Source organism: Pseudopipra pipra, chromosome 16 (assembly GCF_036250125.1).
Source record: "Pseudopipra pipra isolate bDixPip1 chromosome 16, bDixPip1.hap1, whole genome shotgun sequence".
In the NCBI taxonomy this organism is placed as follows: domain Eukaryota; kingdom Metazoa; phylum Chordata; class Aves; order Passeriformes; family Pipridae; genus Pseudopipra; species Pseudopipra pipra.
The window spans coordinates 8,781,874-8,807,720 of NC_087564.1; the positions used below are offsets into that span (position 1 = coordinate 8,781,874).

The following is a 25,847-nucleotide window of genomic DNA, read 5'->3' on the forward strand; positions in this document are numbered from 1 at the left end:
TGGTCATACCTAAAATCTGCCCCGTGTCCATCCTTCTGTTGTTTCCTCTTGGCTCTCAACTTTGTAAATCACAGAATCATGAAATGCTCTGGGTTGGAAGCTCCAACCCCCCTGCCATGGGCAGGGAATAAACCATATTTTCTTGCCAGCTGAGTTAGCAGTAACCTGAAATGTCCAATTCTGTGAAGAGCAAAGTGAGAATTCACAGTTAGTCTATTCCTGAGTAAAATGCAATAAAAGCCACCTATAATTAGTAAAAGTTCCAGACCCCAGACACTAGGATGAAGTCAGGAGAGAAGTACAGAGGGAGGAAAAAGGTGTTTTGTCTTTACCCTGATTTTAGTATATTTGTTCAATATTAAATAAAGAAAACTCCAGCCAGCTTATTGGATTTCTTGATTGGAGTTGAGAGGCTCTGAGGGATCAAATATAGCTTAATGGATTGTATGTGAAAGGCAGGTGACTAATGCTGTCAGTCTTACTGAAATAAGGAGAACTCACTGTTCTATTACTGTACCTGCTTCTGAGATTGAACCCCTCCACAGCTTCCTAATCACCCCTTACTGGACAGCTTCTATTGATGGAAATCTTATGGCTTGTAGCCTGGAATGGGAGGGCAGGGGGTGATTGATTGGATGGAATTTTTTAGATAGCCTGTTTGCACAGTAGCCCGTAGCGTTTGCCAATACAGAATGTGTTAAGTGATACGTATTGGGAGGACACTGTGCTAAGTTTAGCTTTTTCTCTGCTTTTGCTATCCTATTTGTCCTTCCTTGAGCAATTGTAGAGATGGAAGATGAATAAATCCTTTGCCCAAATGCCTCTGCATCATTGTACACAACACCACAGTGAATGGTAGTTCTTTTTCAGAGCAGTAACAGCAGAAAACAACCATTCTAGCACAGCTAAGAATGTCCAAGCAGGTCTTGGAAGGAGATTTTTAACAGTTTTCAGGACCATGGGTTGTATATTAAGGGGTTTTTTGCATCTGACTCCTATATGGAATAAATCCATGGTTTCTGAAAGGCTTTTTTTATTGTTTTCTGCTTTCAAGCCATAATACTTTGAGTAATGGGATCCTGTGTTACTTCACTGAAGCCGTCGTTGCATAGAAAACTGGATTTAAAGCTAAGCAGCACGGATATAGGTCCTTGCCCTGCCTTTGCCCCTGCAGCCTTGGATTTACTCCTCTCTCCGTCCTTACTTACAAAGGGGGAGCGTTTGTTTTGCATTGTTGAGTAAAAGTCCTTGAGAGATTTAGATTAGAACTGTTTTTTAAGAATGAATAGTTGTTTGAGGAAGCTGTTGTTGCTGAGGAAGTAGAAGTGGTGAGAATACTGTCAGAGATCTCTAATTGTGCTAAAGTAGAACTGGTCATAAAATCACTGTGGTATTTGGATTGCTTCAGTGCTGGTGACCTTTTATTATTCATCTTCTTGGCTGATCATTTAAATGAACAAGCATCTGATGATTTTGCGTTTTTATTGGTCCATTTCCTTTAAAAGCTATAAAGGAAAATAAATTTTTCTCACAATAAAATCCTTTCACCAAAATGGCAATTTGGAAGAGAACAATGCATCTTATTGTTAACACAGCGTGGTCTTTTCACAGTATTAGAGAATGCTTCATTTATGTGACAGTGTTGGAATGGAAGTTTTCAATTCTGGACAGTTCTGTAAAGTTCAAGCTGTTTCTGGTCATGAGAGTAGCAGTGAATCCTCTCTGGGTGTGGGGAAGACTGGTCTTATGCTCCAGGTTTTGTAGAAATGTAAATACTTTGCTTCTTGCTACTCAGTAATAAATGTATGTTTTATTCAAACATGACTTTTGATCCAAATTATCAGGAGCATGTTGTTGTGCCCCTGGCAGTGCCATGTTAGGGTGGCAGTCTTCACATGTACTGCATGGTAGATACTGGAGTTTTTATAGTAAGTATCAAAAATGGAGCAGGAGAAATGCTCTTGAGGCTTCTTCTTTCAACACAGCTGATTTTTAATTTTATATAAACTCATAACAACTTCAGTTGATTTCACATGTGCTTGAATACTTGACTAGAAGCAGAGTTGGACATAGTTCTCTGTGTGGGGGTGTGTTTTAAATTGAGAAGAGGTAGAATTTTTGAAACAGAATGTTACATGGCCCATTGTATGGAAGACTATGCTTTTTTTCTGTTATGCTATATGAAATTTGGACATTACTCTGCTCTTTGGTGGAGGGGTGAGAACACAAGGGGGTCACGTTCTGGCATGATGTAGTTTGTTCTTTGTTTCATTGTCATCAGCATTATTCCAAGGATTATGGAAAATGTGCTGCCTAGAAAGCTGGCAGTTCTTTTTGGTGTGGGAATTGCTAGTCCCATGATGTGTGTGGTTGCCAAATAGCTGAGCTGTTGCTTTCTCCTTGCTGCCTGTGAATACCCTGTGAGCTGGGCTGCCACCCACAACTCAATCTTGCCAGGCTTGGCAGTGTGCTGGCATGGATGCATCCCTGGGGTTGGAGGTCAGTGCCATGTTACACAGACATTCCTGTTCATCATCATGGAAGCCTTGCCTGACAGTCCTTGCTCATTTTCTGTCCTGGTGGGATTTCCTGCATACCTGAGCCTGCCTCTCTCTCCACTTGCTGTTGTGTAACTGAGGACTAGGTGTCAAAATCCTGTCTGTTATACCTGCCCCAACACAACGGCAGGTAGTGTGCCTCTCATTCTCTTAGCTTGTTTCTGAGTCCTTTTTGAAGGATGATCCTTTTTGAAGTACCTGTGTTTCAAATTAGTAAAAAATTTCATCCTTATTTTGAAGAGTAGATTTTGTATTTGCATTGATGTTGCCTGGAAAGCCTCGCTAGTCAATACACAGACTGGAGAACTGCTGCTTTTGCATTCTGCACAGTAACTGAACTGCCTCACTTCTTGTGAGGAAACCTCTAAGCAATTCCCAGGAACCTCTTTGAAGTTTGTATTAGATGGTCAATGGGGAAAAAAATGAGGTTATAGAGGTTATGTTGTTAATCCAGGATACGTGGTGATGTGGCAGGGTGCCTTATGAATAATGTGGCAAAACCTGGACTACCTGGCTGTACCCTGGATCTGTTTTTCCCTGAAGAGTGTTAGTCCTAAGAGAAATACAACAGTACTATTTAAGCATAGCTATTTTCCATTTTATTGTCTTTTTGAGTTGTATTTCTGCTCTGTGTTTCTATTACTGGACTAGATTGATCAACTGTACTTCTGTGTCTGGTAGGGAGTACTTCAGTGCTCCCAAATGATGGTTGTAGTTTCAGCATACAAACAAGTTTTGGAGCTACTGGGATGGAAATTGCTAATGCAGGTGACTGTTAGAGGAAGAGCTGTCTTCATGGCAGTTTCATGTAATTAATGAAGTGCTCAAGGAACTTTTTGTGGGGCCTTGAGCAGGTCTGGGCATTGTGTGTGCGTGGTTTATGATATGGCAGATTGTCTCTGCATGTACAGATCTAGTGTGTCACGTACAGCAGCAGTCTGATACTTCTAGTTTGGGGCATGCTTGGTCTCTTTTCTAGTTGGCCAGTTCTTCCATAGCATGGCTTTCTCCTTTTCCATCTTTATCTGGAGGACTGATAGCTCAGTGTGTGCCATTTCTTTGATTAATAGCATCTGACCTCTCTTCTGTTGGCAGTGAGAAATTAATTTACTTTCAGTCCCTTAGGGAAAGGGCAGAGACTGCATGGCTACATCGGCACCCTGTCAGGAACACAAAGTCAGAGGTCCCTGCACTTCTCTTACCCCAATCTCTGGCTCATGCTGCCTGTACCCTTGTCTCTGAACACTGTGCATTAGCTACCCCAGTATGAACTGAACTGAGAGGGGTTCATTAATCGGGGTGCTCAGCTGACAGTTGTGTTGTAAACTAGGACTCTGCTGTGGTTTGTGTAAGATGGAGCTGTGCCTTTGTCAGTGGGCCTTCTGGAGCAAAGAACAAAGGACAGCTGCAGCAGAGCAGTATAAACAAATACTACAGCTCAGATGCATCCAATAATAATTCATCCTTTTAACTGTGAAAACTTACTCTATAGGAATCAGCAGAACCTGCAATAGCATTTTAATTATTTCTGTTTTCCACTCACTCCAGATCAGGGTGGGAGCATCCTGTGAGCTTAGTGCAGGATTGTCTGTGCCCCAGAACTCCTCCACAGAGGCTGGTGCTCCTCCATGGCAGAGTACCATGAGGGAGGGGTCCTCCTCAAGGGCCTTCTTCAGCAATTTTAGGGGAAGTAGCTGCAAATATGGAGCAAATATGTTGGTATAACCAAAGTTTCAGTGAAAGAATAGCAGGAAAAAAAGCATCTTTGCTTAAATAAATAAATGTAGAATAGACTGCTGGAAAAAAGCCTGAAGTTGCATTAAACCAGATTGATGATAGTGGTCTCTCTAAAATTAGAGAGCTATGGTGCTCCAAGTGCAAGGCTGGTTGGTGGGAGGGTGATTTCTATGCAGTTGTAGGGAGTCTTGAGTTAAAAATGTGTCAGACCTACATAATGTGCTGTGCCAAAGTGATATGAGATGTAGGAGTTTGGTGTAGTTATTTCATTTACAGCAACTTACATTGATTCATTATCATAACTCGTTGCATTTTGAATGGAACTTGAAAACTATGCCTGTATTGTTTGTAACTATTGCTGTGTGTTACAAAATGAGTGCCCTTTGCACTTCTAAGCGTTCAGAGAACCCAGTGAGGTTATGCTGCATGTTTGGGGATGATTACATGGTAATATGGGAATATTTTTGTTTCCTTGTAGACCCTGAAGCGGCAGAGCCAGCTGGCACTCTATTTCTTTAACACTATTGTAGCTCATGGAGATCTACGAAACAACAAACTAAACCAGCTTTCAGTCAATCTCTGGAATCTTGCTCAGAAACATGGCTTTGCTGACACCAAGACTATGGTAAGGAAAACAGATAATGCAGAAAAATTTTAATTCTTAAGATCTTTTGCCACTCTTTATTTGGAAAAAAGTAATATTTTCTTGATCTGAAAAAACCTAATCTCTTTACAAGTTGCTCTCTTCCCTCCCCCCCGAAAATTATCTTAAAACCCCAACAACTTATTTTTTTAAATGCTTCTTAATGAATAAGCAGCTTCTGTTATTTCAAGTGGTCTGTATCTTTCTAGCAGTTTTAATCCTGTGTTGAGCATTAAGGAACCTGAAAGTGTTGGGTGCTGTAAGTTTTATTCAGAACAGAAAACTAGCTCTAAGAGAAATACAGCATTTTTATTTTGTGGAGGAACTACATGGTGTAAGCTTGGAAAGTGGCATTTGAGAGCCTTTAAGGCAGATATCTGTGATAATAAGTAAGAAATCCTAGGTGCTCCCACAGCCAGTGAAAATCATGATGGTGTGTATATAAAGATGAAGTGATGGCCTGTGAAATAAGACAAAGACACTAAAAATCTCCCAAACCCTTTTTTTTCAAACCAAGGTGAAAACACTGGAATACATCAAGAGGCAAAGCCAACAACCTGAAATGAGTCACTTTGCAGACCTGGCCCTTCGGCTTCCTCTGCAGTCCAGGACCTGATGGATGTCTCTTTTCCAAGGAGTCACCTGTACAAGGCAGCATGCAGCCAAGGCCAAACATCACTGATCTAGATTCTGACTGGAGGAGTTCAGCGTGTTTTTACTTAGTGTGAAACATTTACTTGGGCACAGTAAAGGTAAAACTGATCTGAGTGCAATAATTTAACCTGAATTTGTCTCCAGTTTTACCATAATATAATATTTTAAATGCTGATTTACAGTCAGTAAACAGTATTTTGAACCTCTGTGGTAGTGAAAGCCTTTCAAAATCTAATCTGTTGTAATTTTAACAAAAAAGGAAGAAGGTAATCTGCACAAATGAATTCACAGCCTCAAAACTTCATCCCACTTGTAGAATAGTGTTTTTCCTGTGTAGAAAGCAGCATTTCAATATAATAATCCTACTGAGTAATCTCTCTGCTTTGGGATGCTGCCAGCATTTGTTTTATTGGTTCCAGTAGAAGAGAAAAATGGCCGAGGTGTTACTGTTCTAATTTCTACAATACATTTGCACAGACATGTTTATGTTTTCATTTTAGTCCCGTGTTTTGTAAAATGGAAGGAATCTTTAAGTGCTGTCTGCAGATGAAAAAGGAAATGTATGCGAAGTACTCTATATTTGCAAAGTACTCTATCACTGAATAAAACAATTTGCAGTTCATCTGTGTGTTCTGGGGGAGTTTGTGTATACAAATCTATCACCTTACCCTTGTGAAATTTAGTTACATGTACTGATAACTCCTAATAAAATCTCACTCTCACCATTTCTTTCCCACGGTAGGGAACCATGCTGAAACCTTGCATCTATTGCTGCTTTTGCTTAGTGGTAAATTCTTAATGAGTTAAATCCTTACATAGATATTAAGATATATTTTTGCACAAGAATGTTTTATTTTGTTAAGGCTAACTGTTTAGACAGAACCATATATTTAAGGAGTTAGCAAGCTGCTAATAAATACCACCCAAATTATTAAACCATTCTTGTTGCATGTTTTTCATCTCCTCATCACTTTGTATCACTCACTGAGTGTAAAAATGTGAAGATTTTACAGAAAACTAAAATCCCTTTGAGTCACTAAGAGGTAGCTAAAAATAAGTTTATTAAATCAGCATTAAAAAAAAATCTAGTTGCAGGCATGGCACACATATCTTCAGTCTTTGAAGGAGGCTGTGCCTTGCCTTGTAGAAGAAATATGCTAAAGGTTTCAAAAACTTACTGTTTAGCTGAAGTGAGGACCCAGCTCCACCAGTGTATGCAGTTGAAAACTTGAACTAAAAGTGCCCCACAAATCAAATTTCTTAAACATTTTATTATTTTATTTCAAGTAAAAAGATCTGGCGAGTAAAAAAAAAAATTGCCTGCTGAATTTTCATTCAATACTTCAGAGTTTTAATCTTCAAATTTTATAGATCTAGATGTATATTTGTCTATGTATCCTTTTTTGCTGGCAGTAGGTTGAAATCCAAGACCAATTCCTCTGTGTTGCTTCAAGTCCATTGCTTTATCAAACTCCATCTTCAGAGCCTGCTGTAACTTCTCCTGCCCTTCCCTGTTCAGAGCCATGTTCGGTTTGTTTGTAGTTGCTGAGAGATTTTGGATAGGCCCAGAGCCCTTTTTAAAGCCACCCATCAGTCTGAAAAACTTCATTTCTTCCTCAGAACTTTTAAAAGCAGCTGTACTCCACTGTCCAAACTTTGTATCCTGTGAAGCAAAACAAGGTTAACACTAAAAGTAAGTAATAACAAGAGCAAGGAAGATAATTTCTGGCTGTGTACCATGAGAACAGAACCAGCTACAAAAACCTGACAGGGTGGCAAAGCTGGGAAGAAGTAGTTACTCCACGGGCAGCACCTCTTAAAGGATGTGGTAAAAGAATGACATGAACTCTGTGTGAGTGCATCTTCACTAGCAGTGCAGGTCATTTAACCTGGAGAGGGGTTAATGCACTTTGAGAATCTCCTTTCCCTCCCTCTTTAGGAACCTTGGCTTTTCTGCTTCTCTTTACCTAGCTCAAAGAGCCAGACAACATCTCTTATTCTGAGAAAAGTGTCAGACTTAATCCTCTTTCACTGTCACTTTGTATGTTTATCTTTTCATTTTCCCATTGCCTGGTTTGGGAGCTGTTGTTTTCAGCAGTGTTTTGTTATGTTAGTTTTGGAGACAGTGTTCAATCTGCCTCGTAAGCTTTAAGTAACATTGGCATTCTCATCCCACTAATTACAACTAATATTGCAAGGGTGCAAAAACCCTTATCCAACAGGACTAAACCTACTGCTCTTAAAGCCTCCCCTCCCTTGCAGTTTCCTGTTTTCTTTGTATTCACTGTATTTGCCTTTCACTATTTTTAGAACTAGTTCACCCCTTCAGGATTTTTCCTTTGTCTGAGGATTCTGGCTCCTTTCTGAAGAGCCAATGTCCAGGTAAAATGATATTTCAGCTGTTTGTGGATAACCCAAGATAAATCATATGATTTACAAAGCTCATGAACTTCTGGCTTACCTAAGAACAGGCTTCATTATCTAAGGGTTTTATTTGACTCCTGAGGAATAGCTACACAGTCATTTATAAATATTTTCAGCAGGATTGCTACTCCCTATTTTTTCTTTAAAATTGAGGGTGATAACTAAATGGAAGAATGTCTGATCATTAATTAAATAGACTAAGCTGGTTACATCAAAGGAAAAAATGTGAATTTAGTGGTGTGTTTATGTCAACCTGAAATCCTTCCAACTGAACAGTTGTAGCTTGCATGAAGCAGTCATTCTCCAGCAGACAGCCAACATGACACACAGCACGCTACACAATATTGCAGGCAAGCCCTAGCAGGCTTTTTTAAGTTAAAAAAAATGCATGGCTGGAGTATCACCCACAGTCACAGGCTAGAATACCTCCTATTAAAAGAGAGCTACCCCTAATACTTCAGAATTTTTACCTTGTACAAAGGCAAGTTGCTGTCTAAGCCCAGTCTGTGACACAGATGCAGATACACTTAAGTCACATGCAGATAAATATAAGTCCTCCCTCTGGAATGGGAGGCATCCGCACAGATGCAAATATAATCACGGCTTGTCAAACTCTGTACATTTTTTTATGAGTTGCTGGCAGGCACTACACACAGCTTTTGCTGAAGCATTTCCAGCTCACTCTTTGTGGAGCTGATGAATTAGTTTTCACAGCTTCTATTCTTCTGCATGCTACTAAACAGAGACAGATCAGCACCAAGGAACTGAGATCCCCTGCCAAGGATGTCATTTTTCTCAATGACTTCAGACATTATTAGACAGTTGCAGTTCCAGAGCTATCACAGGCTGCCTCCCACTATGTTACATCTACAGAAGTTGTTTCTGGCATTTGTTTGAGGCATATTCCAGCTTTCTAGGCACACTGGCAGTCTTGCAAAACAACTAAGAATCCCGGATTACTAGCAAAGCTTTCTCTCCACCTCAATCCTATTAACCCTGCTAAACACTACTGCAACAGTTTCCACTACCTGACTGTAAATCTCTCAGGAGGCAGGCTGAGTAGGATGCAAAGGCAAGGAATTAAGAATCATCTTTCAAAGAAGTGGAGGAAAGATGTGGATGCCAGGAGAGGACTGACTGTAAATATCATGTGTTATCAGTTGTCACCCCCCTTTACCTTTCCACATGTGCCCCTTTCTGAATGTCTGCAAAGTCTTGCAGATAAGAAACAAGATACACTTCAGTGACTGCTATACCCATAGCCTGGAATTATTTGTACTTCACAGTAAGCAGAAAATGCTTCTGTAGCAATTTGTCATGGCTCATTCTCCAGAGGAACCAGAGAAAATGTTGCTTTTGAGGACTGATGATGGGAATTGGAACACTGCAATGCCAAGGAGTTCACTGTCAGCTCTCAGACTCTCTTGGCATTGTACCAACTTGTTCTACAGCGTGATCTTAACTCTGCAGTCAGAAGGAAGACTGCTGTGCCAAGCCATGTACCTGAGCCATACAGAGAAAAGAGCACAGTGTTTGTACCAGGAACTTGCTCTAGGACCAAGTATTTCCACCAGATCCAGGTCTAAGCTCATACATACCTGTCCCACTTTGGAACTGAAAACCTTTGTTTTGCCAGATTCTCTATCGATTTCTTCTTGCAGAGCCTGTCGCCTCACCTGGTGTGCAAAAAAATGACATATGCAGCATAAGACACTATCTTCTCTGTGTGAAATGACAACTAATTCACAATGGAAAAAAAGGGGTGTTATAAAATAATTAGTGATCTTCAGAATTTTGCAAGGATAATTAAAAAGTTGCATGTGATCCTTTCCCACATTCAACACGAGAACTGTGATTTTTCCAGTGGTATGTTAAATGAATATTTTGCTGTAACAGGTATGTCTGATTTTCTAACTGCAGGCAACAGCTGTGCTGAAACTGCCACTGAAGAGAGGCAAAGAAACCTGTATTTAACCTAATAAGCTACTCAGAACTTCTGACATTGACTAAAGCTGTATATTTCGGACTTAACCCATAGAAGGTAAAGCACATTTTAAGCAGACTTTTATTTAGGGAAGCAACAAATCAGGTTTTTTGTATCAATTCTTATGCATATATTAAATGCTGACTGGCTTTCAATCTCACACAATTAAGACAAAGCATACCTTGTCTATGTTAACTTCATCACAGTTTCCTTTTTTTTCCTGCACAATAATTACACCATCTAGATGTTCCTGTAAAACAGGAAAAAAGATTGTATGGTTATTTTTATCCATTCTGGTTAATTAGAATTTACAGAGCTCTTACCATGAGAGTAATTAAAACACTAAGCAATCGGTAGGACTATTCTGGGGCAAGAAGAAATAGTCAGATCTAAGATGAAAATGCCAATTAAGTCTGTGTATTTCTATGGAGAAAACTTCTCCCCAAGAAAGAGATTTTTTCTTTTTTTAACCAAGAAGATAAAGGATTTTGTTAAGTTCACACATTAAATTAGATCTGCCAACATCACTGGCACACATAGTAATGTTTGCAGGCAGAGTAATTTCAAATTAAACTGTTTTGTTAAATTTATACTTGAAGTAAGGGACAGAGAGAGTAAAAGTTAGAATATTTTAAAAATTGCAGGTAAAATAATTAAAAGTCTCTCTGAAACAAACAAAAAAAGAAGAAACAATCAAGAGACAGCTGTATTGTGCTCGCTTGTGGATGATGGTCCCCAAGGAGCTTCCAGTCTGGAAAGAGCACAGGGAGAGGCAGGACACACACATCAAGTGTCTCCTACAGTGGCAGCAAACAGCACATTAGTTCCACATTTGAGAGAGAGGAACAGGGAGCTGATGGGATGACACAGAGCAGCCCCAGAAGGACGGGATGGGCTGGATGGCAGCAGGTAAATCAGCAGCAGAGTCCACAGGCAACCATGTCCTGATCACTCTTCCACAGAGTGCAGCCCCTCAGCAACTTTTGCTCCCAGTGACTGGCATTCCTAGATCATTGCCCTCAGCCTTTCTTTGCCAAATTTATAATTAGGATAAGATTTTTGGGCACCCAGTATAACAGGATAAGTAATAAGTCCAGGATAGTGGTAAATTAGAGCCATAAGCTTTAGACCAGCCTGGAAAAGGTGGCCAAGGGGAAGATCTATTGATACAGTTAACATAATAACCCAAGCATGAAACAGCCAGGGAAATGAAGACAAGGAAAAGATTTGTAACATACTTCTGTCAGCAGAACCTGCTGTTACTTTTTTGAGGGTTTACAGTTTTATTAAAAGCCCTGAATGATTTATCTCATTTTCCAAAGCTACCTTTGATTTCACCACACTCACGTACAACACACGCACCATTAAAAATGAGAGGACACCGTCTGCAGTAAGGAGAGCTCATGCTCTTGGAGGAAAAGAAGAAACCAAAACCAACCCCCAGTTTACTTCTAGATGGCCTGGTACTGTCTGTTTATATCTACTAAAACAAGCAGGAAAACTGTTGTGACAGGGTTCTGCAAACAACTGCAGCATATTTTTTTTTTTTGCCGGAAGGTCGAGTGGCAGACAAGGAATGGGGGAGCAGCCCCATCCCTGCTAATTCCCAGCATGGTGCTGACCAGCTGAAGGCTACTGAGTGGAAAAAACCATCCCACAGAGGTCTGCCAAGCTTCCCCCAACTCCATGGAAAAGGAGCACCTTCACACGTGGTAGGATTATGCTGCCTGCAGTCAAACAACTTCTTGCTCCTCTTCACTCTGCACAAATTGACTGTAATGGCACCCAGTGGGAAAAACACCAATCACTGATATTAAGTGGGTATCACTCCACATTGTCTTTAAAACTTACTCTTTTGCTTGCTGCACAAGCCTCACAGAGGATTTTTCAAGGCATGCAGTGTGTGACACACTGTTAGACAGGGATGTTTCAGGACTATGGCACAGTTAAATGTGAGACCAACATCATCAGCCATTTATTAGTGCAGTGTCTTTAGGCCTGGCAGGAACCAGATTTTGCTAGAACTGATTAACCCAGACTTCTCAATCCTCAGGAGACTTTCTCTTAAGTATTTTTTATTATTAAAGGACGGAGGTGCATATGGGAATGAGAAATAAAACAGGTATCACCTTCTCCTCAATTGTTTGCAATGTATTTGCTGTGGTTTTCATTTTAACTGGTCATGCAAGTTTACATGTCATTGTGAGGCTTATCTTGCCTCTGCACAATGTGAGCAGCTGCAAGAATCCAAATAATGTCTAACAGCCTCAAAAAGGCAATGTCAACTTCATTAGAAAATATATCCCAGCAATAAAACCACCTTGCCCTTTGAAAGGTCAAAAGGAGAAACCGAAGCTAAAAGCCAAAAACATCTGCTCACCTCATGACTGATAAGCACACATTTCCCTCACAAACCCTTGTGAAAAACGCCTGTATCTGGTTCTTCACATAAATCTATATTTAATTATTAGCATTAGGCACCAGGCAGCTGCCAGGTTTCCACAGAACTTGAAGACACTGCACATAAGTGCACACCAAAGCAAAGCACACCATGAAGTGTGCTGGAGGCAGCTCATGCTATGCCTGCTCCATCTCTAGTTTACAAAAATCTTCATTGATACCTTATTAACCAGTGCTTGACTTTTCAACAAGCCAACCATCCAGAGTTTTTCATAAAAAACAACTGAATGCTGTCTCCCATTACCTACAAAAATAAAAACAAGCTCCTGATGACTTACAATGTACTGCTTTTACATCCATTTATTTTCTTGCATAGATTTATTCTTTTAATTAAAAATGTGTCTTCGGGTCTCTAGTTTTCTATCAGAATTTATACATCAGTGCTCTAGGCCTAGTCTACATTTAGCATTCTTAGGATTTTCTCTAAAGTTTTCTCCAAGTTAGACAACAGGCTTTGGCTAAATTTTCCCCTCGTTTTTAACACTATGTAATTCCAGCATTAACAGCAGCAAAGCCTGAGGAAAAGTCTAACAAACACCATGAGATGCACTGATGCTGCCAGTGTTAACCAACCTGCTCAGGGTAAATGACATGGTACCAAAATCCTATTTTATAGGAGTGTTGCCACTTTGTGAAGAGCAACCGAAGAACATTTATGACTTCACACATATTCTGATCAGGCAGAACAGCCTGCAAAGCAGGGAACTGTACCTAAAAAGCTTTTGATTCCTTAGCAGGAGGGGGCAAAGCTGCCCTCCTCTTTACAACTTACCAGTGACTCATTCCCTGTGTCTTCTGTAACGATCTTTGTCTTTTTTGTATTTGCTTCTGAACCTGGTTGTTCAGCCAAGTCCTGTGGTGGGGCTTTTTTTCTTTTTTTCCCTTTCCTGTCACAGAGCATGTGATTACTACTGCATAATGCCCCATCTACAGCATTCCCTGCTACACGCTCAGCTCGCTCCATTTCACTCCCTCTGTTCTTTTTATTTCTTTCTGGTAGTCTTATTTTTTGGTTTTTAGAGGCACTATCGTTGTTTAAAGCAACTTTTGAATATGTTGTTTCCTCCTCCTCTTTGTGAATCTTTTTTTTCTTTTTCTTCTTGGTGACTTCATTACTACCCTTGAAATTCTTCCTGCTCTTTTTTCCAGACAGCTTTTCTTCCTCAGAGTCAACTTCTTGCTGTGCTGGGAGATACTTATCAGGAATGCTGTGATTGCAGTCTAGCTGATCTTCACATGTTGAGGAAGAAACACATTTGCTTCTGTTCTTGTTCTTCTTAGTCTCTTTGATACTCCCAGAGTCCTCAGTTGTGTCCTCTTCCTCTCTGTTTGTCAATGTAATTTCCCAGGAATTCTGCTTCTTCCTTTTTCTGAAGTCACTTAATGCAATGGGCCTACCAGGAACTCCAGATATGTTGTCCTCATTATCTACTAGTGGTAAAAAGGAGTCAGACTTATCCTTCTTCTTCCTCTTCTTTTTTCTCACACAACTCTCCCCATCATTCTGGACATTATGTGTGTCATGGTTTTCACCTGTAAAAGCTACTTCTTGTGAAATGTATTTGTGGGGCTTTTTACAAACTCTTTCAGACTGCTTTTGTTCACTGTCCTGGATGTCCTCTAATGAAAAAGAATTGCCTTTCTTCTTTTTTTTCTTTGTTACCTCACCATCCAGTTCCAAATTCAAAGCAGTATCCTTTCTAGTTTTTTTAAAAGAAAATTCAGTGTTCTTAATATCATCTGTAGGATAATTTGAAAGCTCCATGCCACTACTCTCATTATCCTCCTCTAAGGATGAATGACATGGGACTTTTTTTTTCTTCTTTTTGAGAATTTTAATTTGTTCCTCTGATTCCAGGTGACCTTTTACAATCACAAAGCTTTCTGACTGTGCTTCTTTGAGTAATTTGGAGCCAACTTTCTTTTTCTTGTTTTTCTTCTTCTTGTTCTTTGGTTGTGATTGGTCTAAACATTCATCTTTAAAATGTACCTTTTTCCTTATTTTTGTTTTTATCTCAAGCCTGTCATCTTCCTCGAATTTAATGACAGTTGGAACATCTTCCTCAATTTTAATGACAGTCTTCACATTTTTCTTCTTCTGTATAGGTTCCTCGTGCAATTCTTTTCTCTTTTTCTTTATTATCATTCTAAAAAATGAAACGAAGACGTTAGTAAACTGCTTCAGAGAGATGATACAAGCCCTCCTCTATTTGGCTTCCCTTTATTCTGAAACTATTCATATCTCCCACTGTCCCTGCCACTCTAATTTCAGTCTGCTTTCTGTTATGGGGGAAACAGAACTGCACAGAGCCCAGAAAATACTGTCCACTGGGGTGATTTTTTGTCCTGTTCTTTACTGTAACTTGTCCTAGTCAGTTGGTAACTTTCTATCTGTTTCTTCCTTTTGACAGCTGCAGAGCATGACATCTTTACAGTAACACCTACCCTCTACAAATCTTTCCTAAATGGCAAAACATATACATACATATACACACACACACACACAGATGGACGTACAGTCAAGACGGTTTTCCAGATACCTATGACTTTTCACTTATTTAACAACGAACTTCACATCACTTTACTGCCCACTCAGCACTACAGGATCCTTTCAAGACACCCGAGTTATTACCTTAAATCTGCTTCTGTCTGTGATTTCTCATCCTTGCCCTCCGTCTCCTCTCTCGGGACACTCGCACCTACCAAGAGATCACCCCAGAGACGCCTCTGGCACCCGCCTGGTGACACTCCCCGCCTTTGCTCAGAAACCTGTTTATCCCTACTTGTTTGCCCATCTTTTAATCAAAAATTAATCCATGGGGATTTCTATAAGCGCCGCTTGCAAGGCATCCTGTCAAAATCCTTTACAGAAAACCTAAGTCTGGTAAGCAGCGTTTTACCAATCCCTGCCTGTCAGGGCCTCCCACCGGAGCCGCGGCAGCCCCTGCGCCCACCGACCCACCCCCGCACCGCGGCCAGGGGGGTCTGCCCCGCGCCCCGCCCCGCTCCTGACCCCGTCCCCGCCCGTCCTGCCCGGGGGGCTCCCCGGGAGCGGCGCATCCCGGGCGGGCCGTGCCCGGGGCGGCCCCGCCGACCCTCACCTGCCGCGGCCTCGTGCAGCGCCCTCTGACCCGGAAGGGAACGCGCCGGGCCCGCCCCGCCCCGCCCCGCGCGCGCCGCCGGAGCCGTTGCCGCGGCAACGCGGGGGACGCGGCCCTGGGGGCGGGAGGGACAGACAGAGCCAGGGGGGACACAGCCGGGAAGGACAGAGCCGGGCGAGACAGAGTCCTGCTCTCGGACGGGGACAGGTGGGAGCGCAGCGCCCGTCAGGCCATGGCTCTGCCCCCCCGGGGCTCCTCAGCCGCCCCCCCCGCTCCCCTCAGCGCTGCCCCAAACCCGTCCCCCCCACCCCTGAGGTCAGGGCCACGAGCTTTTCTGCTCGTGTAGCCCTGTGTTGCTTTTTATCGCCACCGTTTCCTGGCGACCACGTGCCCGTGGTGTGTGCCCGTGGTGTGTGCCCGTGGTGTGTTCCCGTGGTGTGTTCCCGTGGTGTGTTCCCGTGGTGTGTTCCCGTGGTGTGTTCCCGTGGTGTGTGCCCGTGGTGTGTTCCCGTGGTTGTGTTCCCGTGGTGTGTGCCCGTGGTGTGTGCCCGTGGTGTGTGCCCGCGGCGTCCAGCCCGGTGATCCGGTCGCGGCCTCTGGTTCGCCCGGCGGTGACCGGCGCCCCGAGTTCTGAGGCTGGTCCCGTCAGGGGGTTGGAGCATTGCTCTGGGGAACCAGAGGGGTGGCTGTGTTATCGCTGTTGTAAAAGTTAAAAGAACGCAAAACTGCTCTCAGAGCCCTGTTCTAACAGCGAAAGTCTTGGTCTTCTGCCAGAGTCTGAGAGCACTGAGACTGGAAAGTCGGGAGAGCAGCACTGTAGTTCTGCACTTCCCAAAGAGGGTTCTCTCCCCTCACTGCTTTATAATTACTGAAGTAGGCATTTTGTGTTAAAGCAGACGTTTTAAATGTGGGAATAAAGTTGTTTTTTCTAATATAACTCAGCTAAGGTATCTGTAGTACACATGGATTTGGTGATGCCAGTAAACTTAATTATAATGGTGGAACACTGAACCTCTTGGGTTTGGCTCTGAGTGGTCTGTATTGTGTAATCTGTAAATTTTTTCATATCAAGTCCATTTCCTTATCCTGAGTCACTCAGTAATTTGTGAGGGTCATGTACTGCTTTTAGGTTTTTTGATGGTGTTTAGTGGTTTTTTGGGGGGGAGGGTTTATTTATTTATTTTTTTTTAAATTGGAGACAGTAATACTTAGCAATGTCCATGGGACATAATTTCTTGTAGAGGAATCCACTGTGAAAAGCAGTATTGTCTGCTACTAAAAACAATGGTTAATTCCATGCAAGCATCTGCATTTTACTTGCGTTGAAATATTTTAAATTATTATTTTGATAAATTTTTTTTCCCCCTATAAAGGGCTCTTTTATCACCGAGAACCTTGCACTTGACTTACAGCCAAGACAAGAGGCTCTAAAGTTCTCACTTGTATTAAAACATTAGATTTCATGTTTAACAAATATATATTGTATACTAACTTTTGTTCTTTCAAACCCAAATAAGTGGGTTTAGAAAGTAATACTTGTTTAGGAGGAAAATAAATATGTTTTTAAATTAAAGTCTTATGGTAAATGTACTTTTTTTTTTTTTTTTTACTTTTAGAGTATGAAGGAGAACATCCTCAATTTCCAGATGTTCCTGAATCAAAACAAGAATTTGTGAGTACACTTCAAGAAAAAAGTCTGCATAGGACTGGTTTTAAAAGATTTAAAATAACTAAATGGGAAAATTAAGTATCCACATGGTAGACTCATTCATAAAATGAAAACAAAAGTACATTTTTTAAACAACTTTTTTGAATCAACTAATGTAGTGTCCAAATAATTGTTTTTATTTAAAGCAACTTGTGTAGCACTCAGAAAATACATAAATAATTTAATATTTGAATAAGAAGTTATAGTTCCATAATTTTTAATTGACCTTATAATTTTTCCTGCTGAGTTGGTTTGCATATTTTTGTATAGTCTGTTGGAGTATTTAGATAGGTTACATTTATCTTAAACAGGTGTCTTTGGAAGCAGGAATATTGCAGCCATTAGACATGGAACAATTTAATTCTGCCCCTGCAGCTGATACTGTTGACCAACAGTTGCTTCCCATAGTCGAGGAAGCCCCCTCTCCAGAACCACCTGACCCAAAAACATGTAAGTAGGAGCATATTATCTTGATATTATCTGCTGTAATTATTTTTCTTGCATATGGCAAGGGTTTGTAATTTATTTAATGGAGAGTGTTAACAGCTTCAATACCTTTTCTTACATGGAATTGGCATGTTTAGGCCCCTGGTCTGTAAACAGGGAGCCAGCCTGGGCACTTGGTCAATGGCAGAAATTTCAAATGGTGCATTACAAACCACTGACTGGCTCAGGTAGTTCTGTGCTCTTCTCAATAAGTGACTTTCTATTTAGCCATTTAAATCAAAGAAAGGCAGACATTTCTTCCTCTAATTTAGTAATGCAAAACTAGGATCAATAGACTAAATAGACAATTGAATTTGAAAACTGCTGTCAAAATATGACTCTGCCCATCTAATTACAAATGAGAATGGAAACAGCTCTAGAGTTTTGTTCTTCCACTTTTATCAATTTCTATAGTTTATAAAAATTACCAAGCAGCAGTGTGTCTTTATTATGCATTTTAGCCCTCCATTTCATCTTCTCTTCCATTCATTCTTGCTCATTAGGAATTCCTGGTGCTAGTCAGAAGCAGTGTTACCCTGGTCTTTTAAATAAATAGTGTCCTTCCAATTCTGAACATTTTCTGGCAGTATATAAACCAATTAAAGATATAAAGCTGAGAATACATTCAGTGTTTCAGCTGTGTTGCCAGAAGAGAACCTTTCTATGACTTATCTTTCCTGACCACACCAAAACTTGAATAATTTGTGAATGGAGAGAGATGTCAATCCAGGCAGCCTTCAGAAAGGGGAAAAATTGGATATATGGAGTCACATTGAAATTTCTGAAGGCTGTGGCAAGCAAAGAAGTAATTATGACAAAGAAATCACAGCACCACTGAAATATAACCTTTGTTTTTTCCTCTGTCTAAAAATTCAGTTTTATGAGCGACTCTGATAATGCAGATTGTAAAGGGCATGAGATACCAAAAGTGGTCTGGCTGTAACAGCACTGAGTTCAGCACAGGCTAACTTCTTCCTGTCAGGGCAAATTAGTCCACATGGCTTTTCATTTCTGTGACTGAACTGCTTCTGGTGTCTGAGTTTACTCCTTTAAAACTAAGTCTGACATCTCTGAGGTGCCCTGAGTCTGCACTGTTGGTGCATCTTTAGTTTCAAATTTGCTCAAGTTTATGTTGTCTTGGCTGAAGAGAAGTGAAGACACATCAGTGGCTGTATCTGAGCTGAACAAATCTGTTTAGTGCAAGCTGTGATGGTATTGATAAAATGACTGGTACTGAGTTTATGATTTCTAATATTTGTCTTTTTGTGAAATCAGAGTGCTTACCTGTAAGTGAAGTCTGTCCTGTTTTGCTCAGGTTCTCCACGAGAATACTTAGAGTTCTACATATTTCCAGTACTCTTACCTGGACTGGCTGAACTTCTGCATGAAGCAGAGAAAGAAAAATGTTTTGAGGTTAGTTTGTAGTTTTTGGTTCAAATCATTGGCAGGAAGTTACAGCCTTTATTTCATGGGAAGTATTTTTTAAATTTAGTCTTTTGCAAGAAAACCAACCACAATTATATGATATAACATATAATAAGTTATTTTGGACCCGGTTTTATATGTTGTTTTCTCCAGTAATTCAGAACAGATTGCATACTACATGCACTTGATCATTATGATGATCTCTAGCTCCCAACAAATCCTCCTTAAATATCCATTTGTATCTAGCCTAAATAGTGTTATATTTTACAGAAACAGGCTTCCCCTCAGATTCATACACATCACTCATTTGAGGGTGATAGTTTTCCACTGTGACATCATTTCTTCCTCCTTTTGAACAATAACTAGTAAAACAATAGCTCTTTATGCTTGCCTCATAACTGAATATTTGTGTTCTTTTCCATTGCTGTCCAGGTGCTTGTACTTGGACATTCTGTTTCCTTATCTGACCTAAATATGTGACTTCTATTTATACTTTTGTTTCATAAGAAATGTATTTATCCATATGGAATTGGAAGAAAAAAGCCCCATGCTATAATTTTTATCAAAATAGTTCATGAAATAACTTGAACTGATTTTTAGGATCAAAACCAGAGTCCTTAGAAACCCAGAGCAAAGCAGAAACAGGGAGAAAGGATCTTGTGATAAACACACTGGAAAATAGCTTTAAAAAACAGGAGGAGAACAAACATTTGAAAGATACACACAATTCATGAGAGAATGGGAGAGGAACAAGATTAATTGTGATTAAGCTGACTGAAATCATGAAGGATGAGAATACTGGGTTTGAATTTTGGCTAGACATGAGTCATTAAAGCCTGTAAAGGGCAGTTGTACAGAATAAACCATTACAAGATTAATGGAAGAAGCACTGGAAGAAAGGGAGGAATAATCAAACTGACTGCAGTCAGTGTTGAATGAGCCTGGGAGAAGAGAAAGGAAATTGTGAGGGAAAATGAAGAGTGGGATTTTGATGAGAAGGACTGAAAGTTTTCATGTTTTGAAAGGAAATTAAGATGAATGAGAAGAGAATTAAAAATTAAGTAGGAGAGTTGTTGAGTAATTGAAACTGTGGTAAGTGAGGTCAGATCATGGAACCAACAGAGGAGTTCAGGGAAGAGACCAGAAAAGATGCATCCATGTCTGGAGAGGAAAAATTGTAATCACATGGGAAAGTCAGGAAAGGGAGACAGTTCTGCTGGAAGTAGTGGTTTGTGTAGGAAAGAAATCTGCAACATCTTCTTTGGAAGGTGATATAGAAACATAACAATTTAAATAGTTCATTTAAAATAGGCTCTCTTGCATTATGTAATGCATATGAAAAATCTGAAAAGCAAAAACCTAGAAAACCCACCAGCTGCTAGATAGATGTGCAGACTTCAAACTACCAGAAATATGAGAATAGTCTGCAGAAGCTTCATTCTTAAAGTAGAGATGAAAGAAACCTGTTAGGTTGCCCAGTGTATTCCCTCACTGATTTTTTTTTTTTCCTACCATAAGTTCTCCTGTGCTTTATCCTCTCTGCTGTCAAATGCCTCCAGGGGAAAGACTATTTTCTTAAATCTTTTCTCTCATGAGAACTGACTAATGCATTCATTTTTCAGCATTAAAACTGAACAATGTATAAATGTTTTTATTAGCATAACTCTGACTTTTTAGTAAGCTATCCTACTGAAAGAGGATGCTGTATCAGACTCTGTAATGGAATATATTATATTTTAAAGTGTGATACATCAGGGAAAGGGAATGGAAAAAGGTTTCCTAATAACTTTGCCATCTTCTGATCACTAGAATTTTTTCATGATTATTACCAAGTCCATAACATTTAAACTGAAAAGTGGAAAATGAATTCCTAATATAAGTAGTTTATAAACACATCTGCAGGTTAACAATGCACATTGTGCAGATATTTCCTGTGTTTATCTTGATTCATGCAGCACATAGGAGGGATGTGTCAAAGGGAGGTCAATTTATGTAATTTTTTCCCTTTATAAATGTTGACTGCTGTGCAACTAATGATTTAATTCACTAGCAAAATAAACTGTTTCCTGGCAAAAAAATAACAAAATAAAAAAATATTGAGCTTGACTAAATTCCTCCCTGATAAGTTCACTGCCTCTAACAAGGATAAAACAAGATGAATTTGATTCCTTTGGTGATGGCTGTTTTGACAAGCCTGTTCTGATCATTTTTTGCCATTGCAAAGGAAAAGCAATTTACTTAAAACAGATTAAATTACAACTGCTAGATTAAATTGAATTTCGTTGTCAAAGTGTAGCATTTATTCTCTGAAACAATTCACTAAGTAATGGGACCCAGTTTCATACTGTGATTGAGAATATCTGTACAGTGATGATCAGACTGTGCTGTTTGTTTACAGATTCTGTTCAAGTCCAAATCTGTCCATTTAACATCTAAAGTGACCCATAGAAAGCTCTGCAGTGAAGGTCTCTTTCTTTTCTATGGGAGTCAGACTGTGTGTCTACCAAGGGTAGGATACACTTAGAAAAGTAAAAGCTTTCCTGGGTGTCATGTGGGAGTGCCCTGCAGTCTGGCTCTAAACTCCCCACCTGTCATCCCCAGCTCCATGACTGCTCTGTATTCCTCACTGCACTGTCAGCACCTCACGGAATGTTCTTTCGCTTCACCTGTGGCTGACCCCCAAATTATGACAAAACCCTGAACTTAAAGGAGTTATTCTATGTAGAGTGCTTTTTTCTTGCCTCTCTGCTCACATTGCCCAGTCCTTTTTGCATCCTATTCTTGAAGCACAGGGGGAAACACAGATGGTGAGGATAACGCGTAGAATAAAGTCATTCTTCATGCATTAAATTTTCAATTACATGTTTACTGTATTTTTCTTAGCAAGTAGTAGTAGTATCTTTATTTCTTACATTTTAGTCAGGACTTCAGCCTTTTTTGTGACATTTAGCAATTTCACAAATGTGTTTAACCAGTGTGAATAGTTCTAAGAAGTCGTAATTGCAGTTGAATTGCCTGTTTGGCAGGGTAAGTGTTACCTTCTGGATGGGAGCTCAGCCTTCTCTAGGCTCAGGGGCTGCTATTGGGATAAAGCCCTTGGTGTCTGTGGTCTGCAGGGGCTGAATTCTCTTAGTGTTCACTCAGTGACTGCACATCCTTAACACAACTGGTGCAAGAGCCATTCCAAAGATACCAATCAAGCTCTCCTGTTATTCCAACCAGAAGTCTACATTATATTCTCCACATCATGGTTCCTCTGGTTTGTGACAAACAGAATGAGCACCTGTACTCATTTATACATTCAGTCTGTACTCATTTATACATTCAGTCTGTACTCATTTATACATTCATTTCAGGAGAGGAAATCCTTAAGAAAAGGAGGGTCCTAATCCATTGTGTACTTATCAAAATTCATGCTTTGAATGGCTGGCTGTCCAGCTGAACAGGTACTGGCTGCATGAGTCCCCAAGGAGAACCTGCTGCAAAGCATTTTGCAAAATTCTCTTTTTTTGGTGAAGATTTAGAACTGGGAGCAAAGGGCACAAATGTTTTGCTCTGAAGCTCCAGGTTTTGAATGTTTTACCTGATTCTCTGTGGTTGTGGATAGACATATCCCTTCCTTTGGTTTTGCCTTCCTTTCTGGGCCACTTGACATGATTTGTGTCTGAGCAGCCATACAATACCTCGTTTGTGTGTGTCTTAAGTATTCACAATGCCTTCAAGCTGATTCCATGCAGCAGGAAACAATATCCAATCAATGTTCCTTCTGTGTCTTGGAGGAAATGAAGAATTTTAAGTATGATAATAGAACTTTGAGCAAAATGGCAAGTAATTGACAACATATTTTCATATATGAGTGAGCTCTGTTAACTTCCTCATAATGAGAAAACCACTTAGAAAGAACACCATTCAGAGATATTTGTTCTAGATATACTGCAGCAAATATCAAGATAATATATGTAGAATTTTCTCACTCATAGTTTGTCTTGACTTGAAAGCATTCCACAAAACGTCTCAAATTTTGGCAGAGCCACTGACTGTTGGCAGTAGCAATATTAAAGTAGACAGAGTAATGGACTGTATATTTTATTTAATAAAAGCAGTCAGTTTAGCTTCTGTTCCTCTCCAGTAGTAAAAACATATGACCAATCTAAAGATAATAAATAATTTGAAACTATCTTCTATCTTTAGGGAAGAAGAACCAAATTTATTGCCTCTGATTTCCTAACTGAGTGGTTATACAAGTAAGTTAATAATGGTTTTTACTATTAATTATACTCAATAATTCAAAGGCATTAATTTTCAAATCGAACAGCTGAAATTTAAATTAATATGAGTTGTTTTCCTTTTTGTTTTAGCAGGAACCCAAAGAGGAAAGATGAGCCATTCACAGAATTCTTTAGCATTCCTTTTGTTAAGGACTGGCTTAAGGACCAGTAAGTTATTGCAGTACTCAGAGTAACCTTTTCTCCTTTTACCCCTGCCATTCCAAAAAAGTAATAGAGCTTCAACCTGTTGCAACTGTGCCCTCAAAATGCCCTTTACTGTGTGCAACACAGAACTATGTGATGCTTTCTAACTTGCTCATGTATAACTTACAAGGTATTTTCTACCAGAATTGTTCACAGAGAAATTAGTTTAGAATTCCTAGACATTTTAATTGTAGAGTGCAGGACATTTGAATAGTCTGGTAGTATGAATATCTTTGTACTAATGAGCAAAGCAGTGTTTTCATCACTGCTTCCTACTGTGGAAATCTTTGAGGATATTATCAAGAAATTATTCCTTTAGCTGTAGGCAGCTGTTTTAAAAATAACTGTAATAATCCTTGGTGTCAGGATGCATTTCTGCAGACATTTATGACTTTATGTCTGAGAAATGAACACTTGTTTTGGCAGCCTCAGTCATTTATTCCTGTAGGACCAAGCTGCATAGTGGTTTTGAAAGAAATGTTGCTGTACTTGAGACTGCATGTAGTTTTAAAATATAGCTGCTGTGTGAGAAAAGTAAAGTCATAGTCCACAGTGACAGAATATGAAAATTACAGAGCTCAGATTTTAAACCTAATTGGAGTCTAGATTGGTAGTAATTGAAAATCTGTCTTTGGGGCCAAGCTGGAGGTTGTGTCAAAACGGTTAAATTTGACTACCCGAGAGGTGATCGTGTGTCAGTCGTGTAGGAAGTTTCTGCAGTAAGAGATGAACACCTTTGCAGAATGACCCATTTCATCTCAACCCCCATACCTTCAGATACCACCCACTGTTGTTGGAACCTACCACTGGTGGGACACATCTGTCTCCTTGTCCAGCAAGGCCACAAGTTCTTGGCAACAAGGTTCCCATTTAAGGCAGTGAATTCTGTCCTTTGGAAAGTGGCCATGAACTGCAGCGAGGTTGTCGTACTCATTTCTTAAGCATACTGAAGAGCTGGCCCTTAGTAAGGCAGTTTGGACACTCCTGATATGTGAGAATGGATATTTGTCCCTAAGATGTCCAAGGTCACAGTTTTACAAACGTTTCTCTTGGAAGTAAAGCTGACTGAAATGGTTCCCTGCTCTCTCCTGTTCTTCATCCCAACCTGCTTGTAGGCAACCTGATATCACCTTGTCTGTTTGATAAGGTGCTTGGTTATTCTGATCAGGGACCTACTCTGAGTTAGGAATCTCTCTGCCAAAATGTGTGAGGAGGGTTTGTATAGCTATTTAAAACACAGATAATTTCTCCAATCTGCTTCACCTTGGAGAGTGACAAACCTGTGTATTGGCACAAACAAAGGATTAAAATGAAGGGCTCGGGGCAAGGTGAAGAGAACAAATGAGCTGCTAAGATGTAGAGGTGGTGGCAGGAATTGCTTAAGTCAGCTTTGCCAAGAGAAATACACTGTGGAATCACAGCCTGAATGACTCATAGCTTCTCTTAGTACTGGTGCTCCTAAATAATGTAGTGACAGCTCCACAAGGACACTGAAGTGTCAAAGTCCTACTTAAGTTGATACACTTGGTCTTAAATCCTCTAAACAAGTAGGCCCTTAAAACAATAATTATTAAAATTATTATTAAATAGGAACTTTTTGTGGACTACCCTTAAAATTACAGATTAAACAAATACTGCTTATGAAGAAAGCATTATTAGAGCAAAGTGAAAGACTGCAGTATTAAATACGAATAAAAGTGAGAGAATTTATTATTATGTCCTTCTGGATATGTCCTAAATAGTTTATGATTAAATCCTTCCAAATATCAGACTTAAAATGTAACTGATTATTGTCATCTCCATTTCTATTTTTAAAGAAGTTTTCAGTTTTTCAACAGGATTAAGAATATACAAGAGACAATATGCTAAAAAGTGCTGGTCAAATTTTGATGGGAAACATCCTTATACCAACTGTTTAGATAAGTTTATCAGTGCAAAGCAGTCTTAATGCTTGAAAAAAACCCAAAACAACAAAACCCACCAAAACAAAAAAACCCCAGAGGGATATTTTTTTGTTCTATAAGAGATCCAGCTTTTTTTAATATATTCCATATTTGAGTATGACTTTTTTGGCTCTCCTCCAGTGCCTCCAGTTTCTTCTTTGAAGCTCAATTTTTTTTTAAAGAATAGTGAAAGCCACAGTCTTATGAGCCTCATTCTCTGTAAGTTGTGCTTCTAAATGAGATCTTGCAGCC

General features: G+C 39.9%; 3 protein-coding genes across 5 annotated transcripts in view; 2 read left to right on the forward strand and 1 right to left on the reverse strand.

Annotated features, from left to right (window-relative positions):
* VPS35L (VPS35 endosomal protein sorting factor like) overlaps window positions 1-6,214 on the forward strand; it is a 48,958-nt gene extending 42,744 nt beyond the window's left edge. The window contains 2 exon segments of the mRNA XM_064672927.1: window positions 4,774-4,920; window positions 5,456-6,214. Of these exon segments, the coding sequence (XP_064528997.1) occupies window positions 4,774-4,920; window positions 5,456-5,554 (246 nt within the window). The 3' untranslated portion in view covers window positions 5,555-6,214.
* Window positions 6,215-6,843: 629 nt separating this feature from the next.
* KNOP1 (lysine rich nucleolar protein 1) lies at window positions 6,844-15,626 on the reverse strand. 3 transcript variants are annotated; one of them, XM_064672934.1, is made up of 6 exons: window positions 15,474-15,492; window positions 15,093-15,159; window positions 13,233-14,607; window positions 10,182-10,250; window positions 9,615-9,692; window positions 6,844-7,255 (listed from the first exon to the last, which is right to left on the reverse strand). In XM_064672934.1, exons 3-6 carry the CDS (start codon window positions 14,604-14,606, stop codon window positions 6,944-6,946), a joined length of 1,833 nt encoding a protein of 610 aa, XP_064529004.1. In that variant the 5' UTR covers window position 14,607; window positions 15,093-15,159; window positions 15,474-15,492; the 3' UTR covers window positions 6,844-6,943. The 3 variants fall into 3 exon arrangements, with proteins under 3 accessions (XP_064529004.1, XP_064529005.1, XP_064529002.1); XM_064672935.1 differs by lacking the exons at window positions 15,093-15,159; window positions 15,474-15,492 and adding an exon at window positions 15,562-15,626; XM_064672932.1 differs by lacking the exon at window positions 15,093-15,159 and having other exon boundaries at window positions 15,474-15,556.
* A 63-nt stretch (window positions 15,627-15,689) lies between these two features.
* The window catches only part of IQCK (IQ motif containing K), a 36,543-nt gene continuing 26,385 nt past the window's right edge, over window positions 15,690-25,847 (forward strand). Inside the window, exons 1-6 of the mRNA XM_064672944.1 lie at window positions 15,690-15,768; window positions 17,178-17,233; window positions 17,581-17,719; window positions 19,071-19,168; window positions 23,372-23,424; window positions 23,539-23,616. Coding sequence (XP_064529014.1) covers window positions 17,617-17,719; window positions 19,071-19,168; window positions 23,372-23,424; window positions 23,539-23,616 — 332 coding nt within the window. The 5' untranslated portion in view covers window positions 15,690-15,768; window positions 17,178-17,233; window positions 17,581-17,616. The remainder of the gene's footprint in view (window positions 15,769-17,177; window positions 17,234-17,580; window positions 17,720-19,070; window positions 19,169-23,371; window positions 23,425-23,538; window positions 23,617-25,847) is intronic.

Coding starts and splice junctions, on each gene's coding strand:
- KNOP1 (XM_064672932.1), bottom strand. CDS start 15,520: ATGCGCCGCTCCCGGGGAGCCCCCCGGGCAGGACGGGCGGGGACGGG. Junction 14,608..15,473: donor GCAGGACGGGCGGGGACGGG/GTCAGGAGCGGG, acceptor TTCATTTTTTAG/AATGATAATAAAGAAAAAGA. Junction 7,256..9,614: donor TCAGTTCCAAAGTGGGACAG/GTATGTATGAGC, acceptor TTTGCTTCACAG/GATACAAAGTTTGGACAGTG.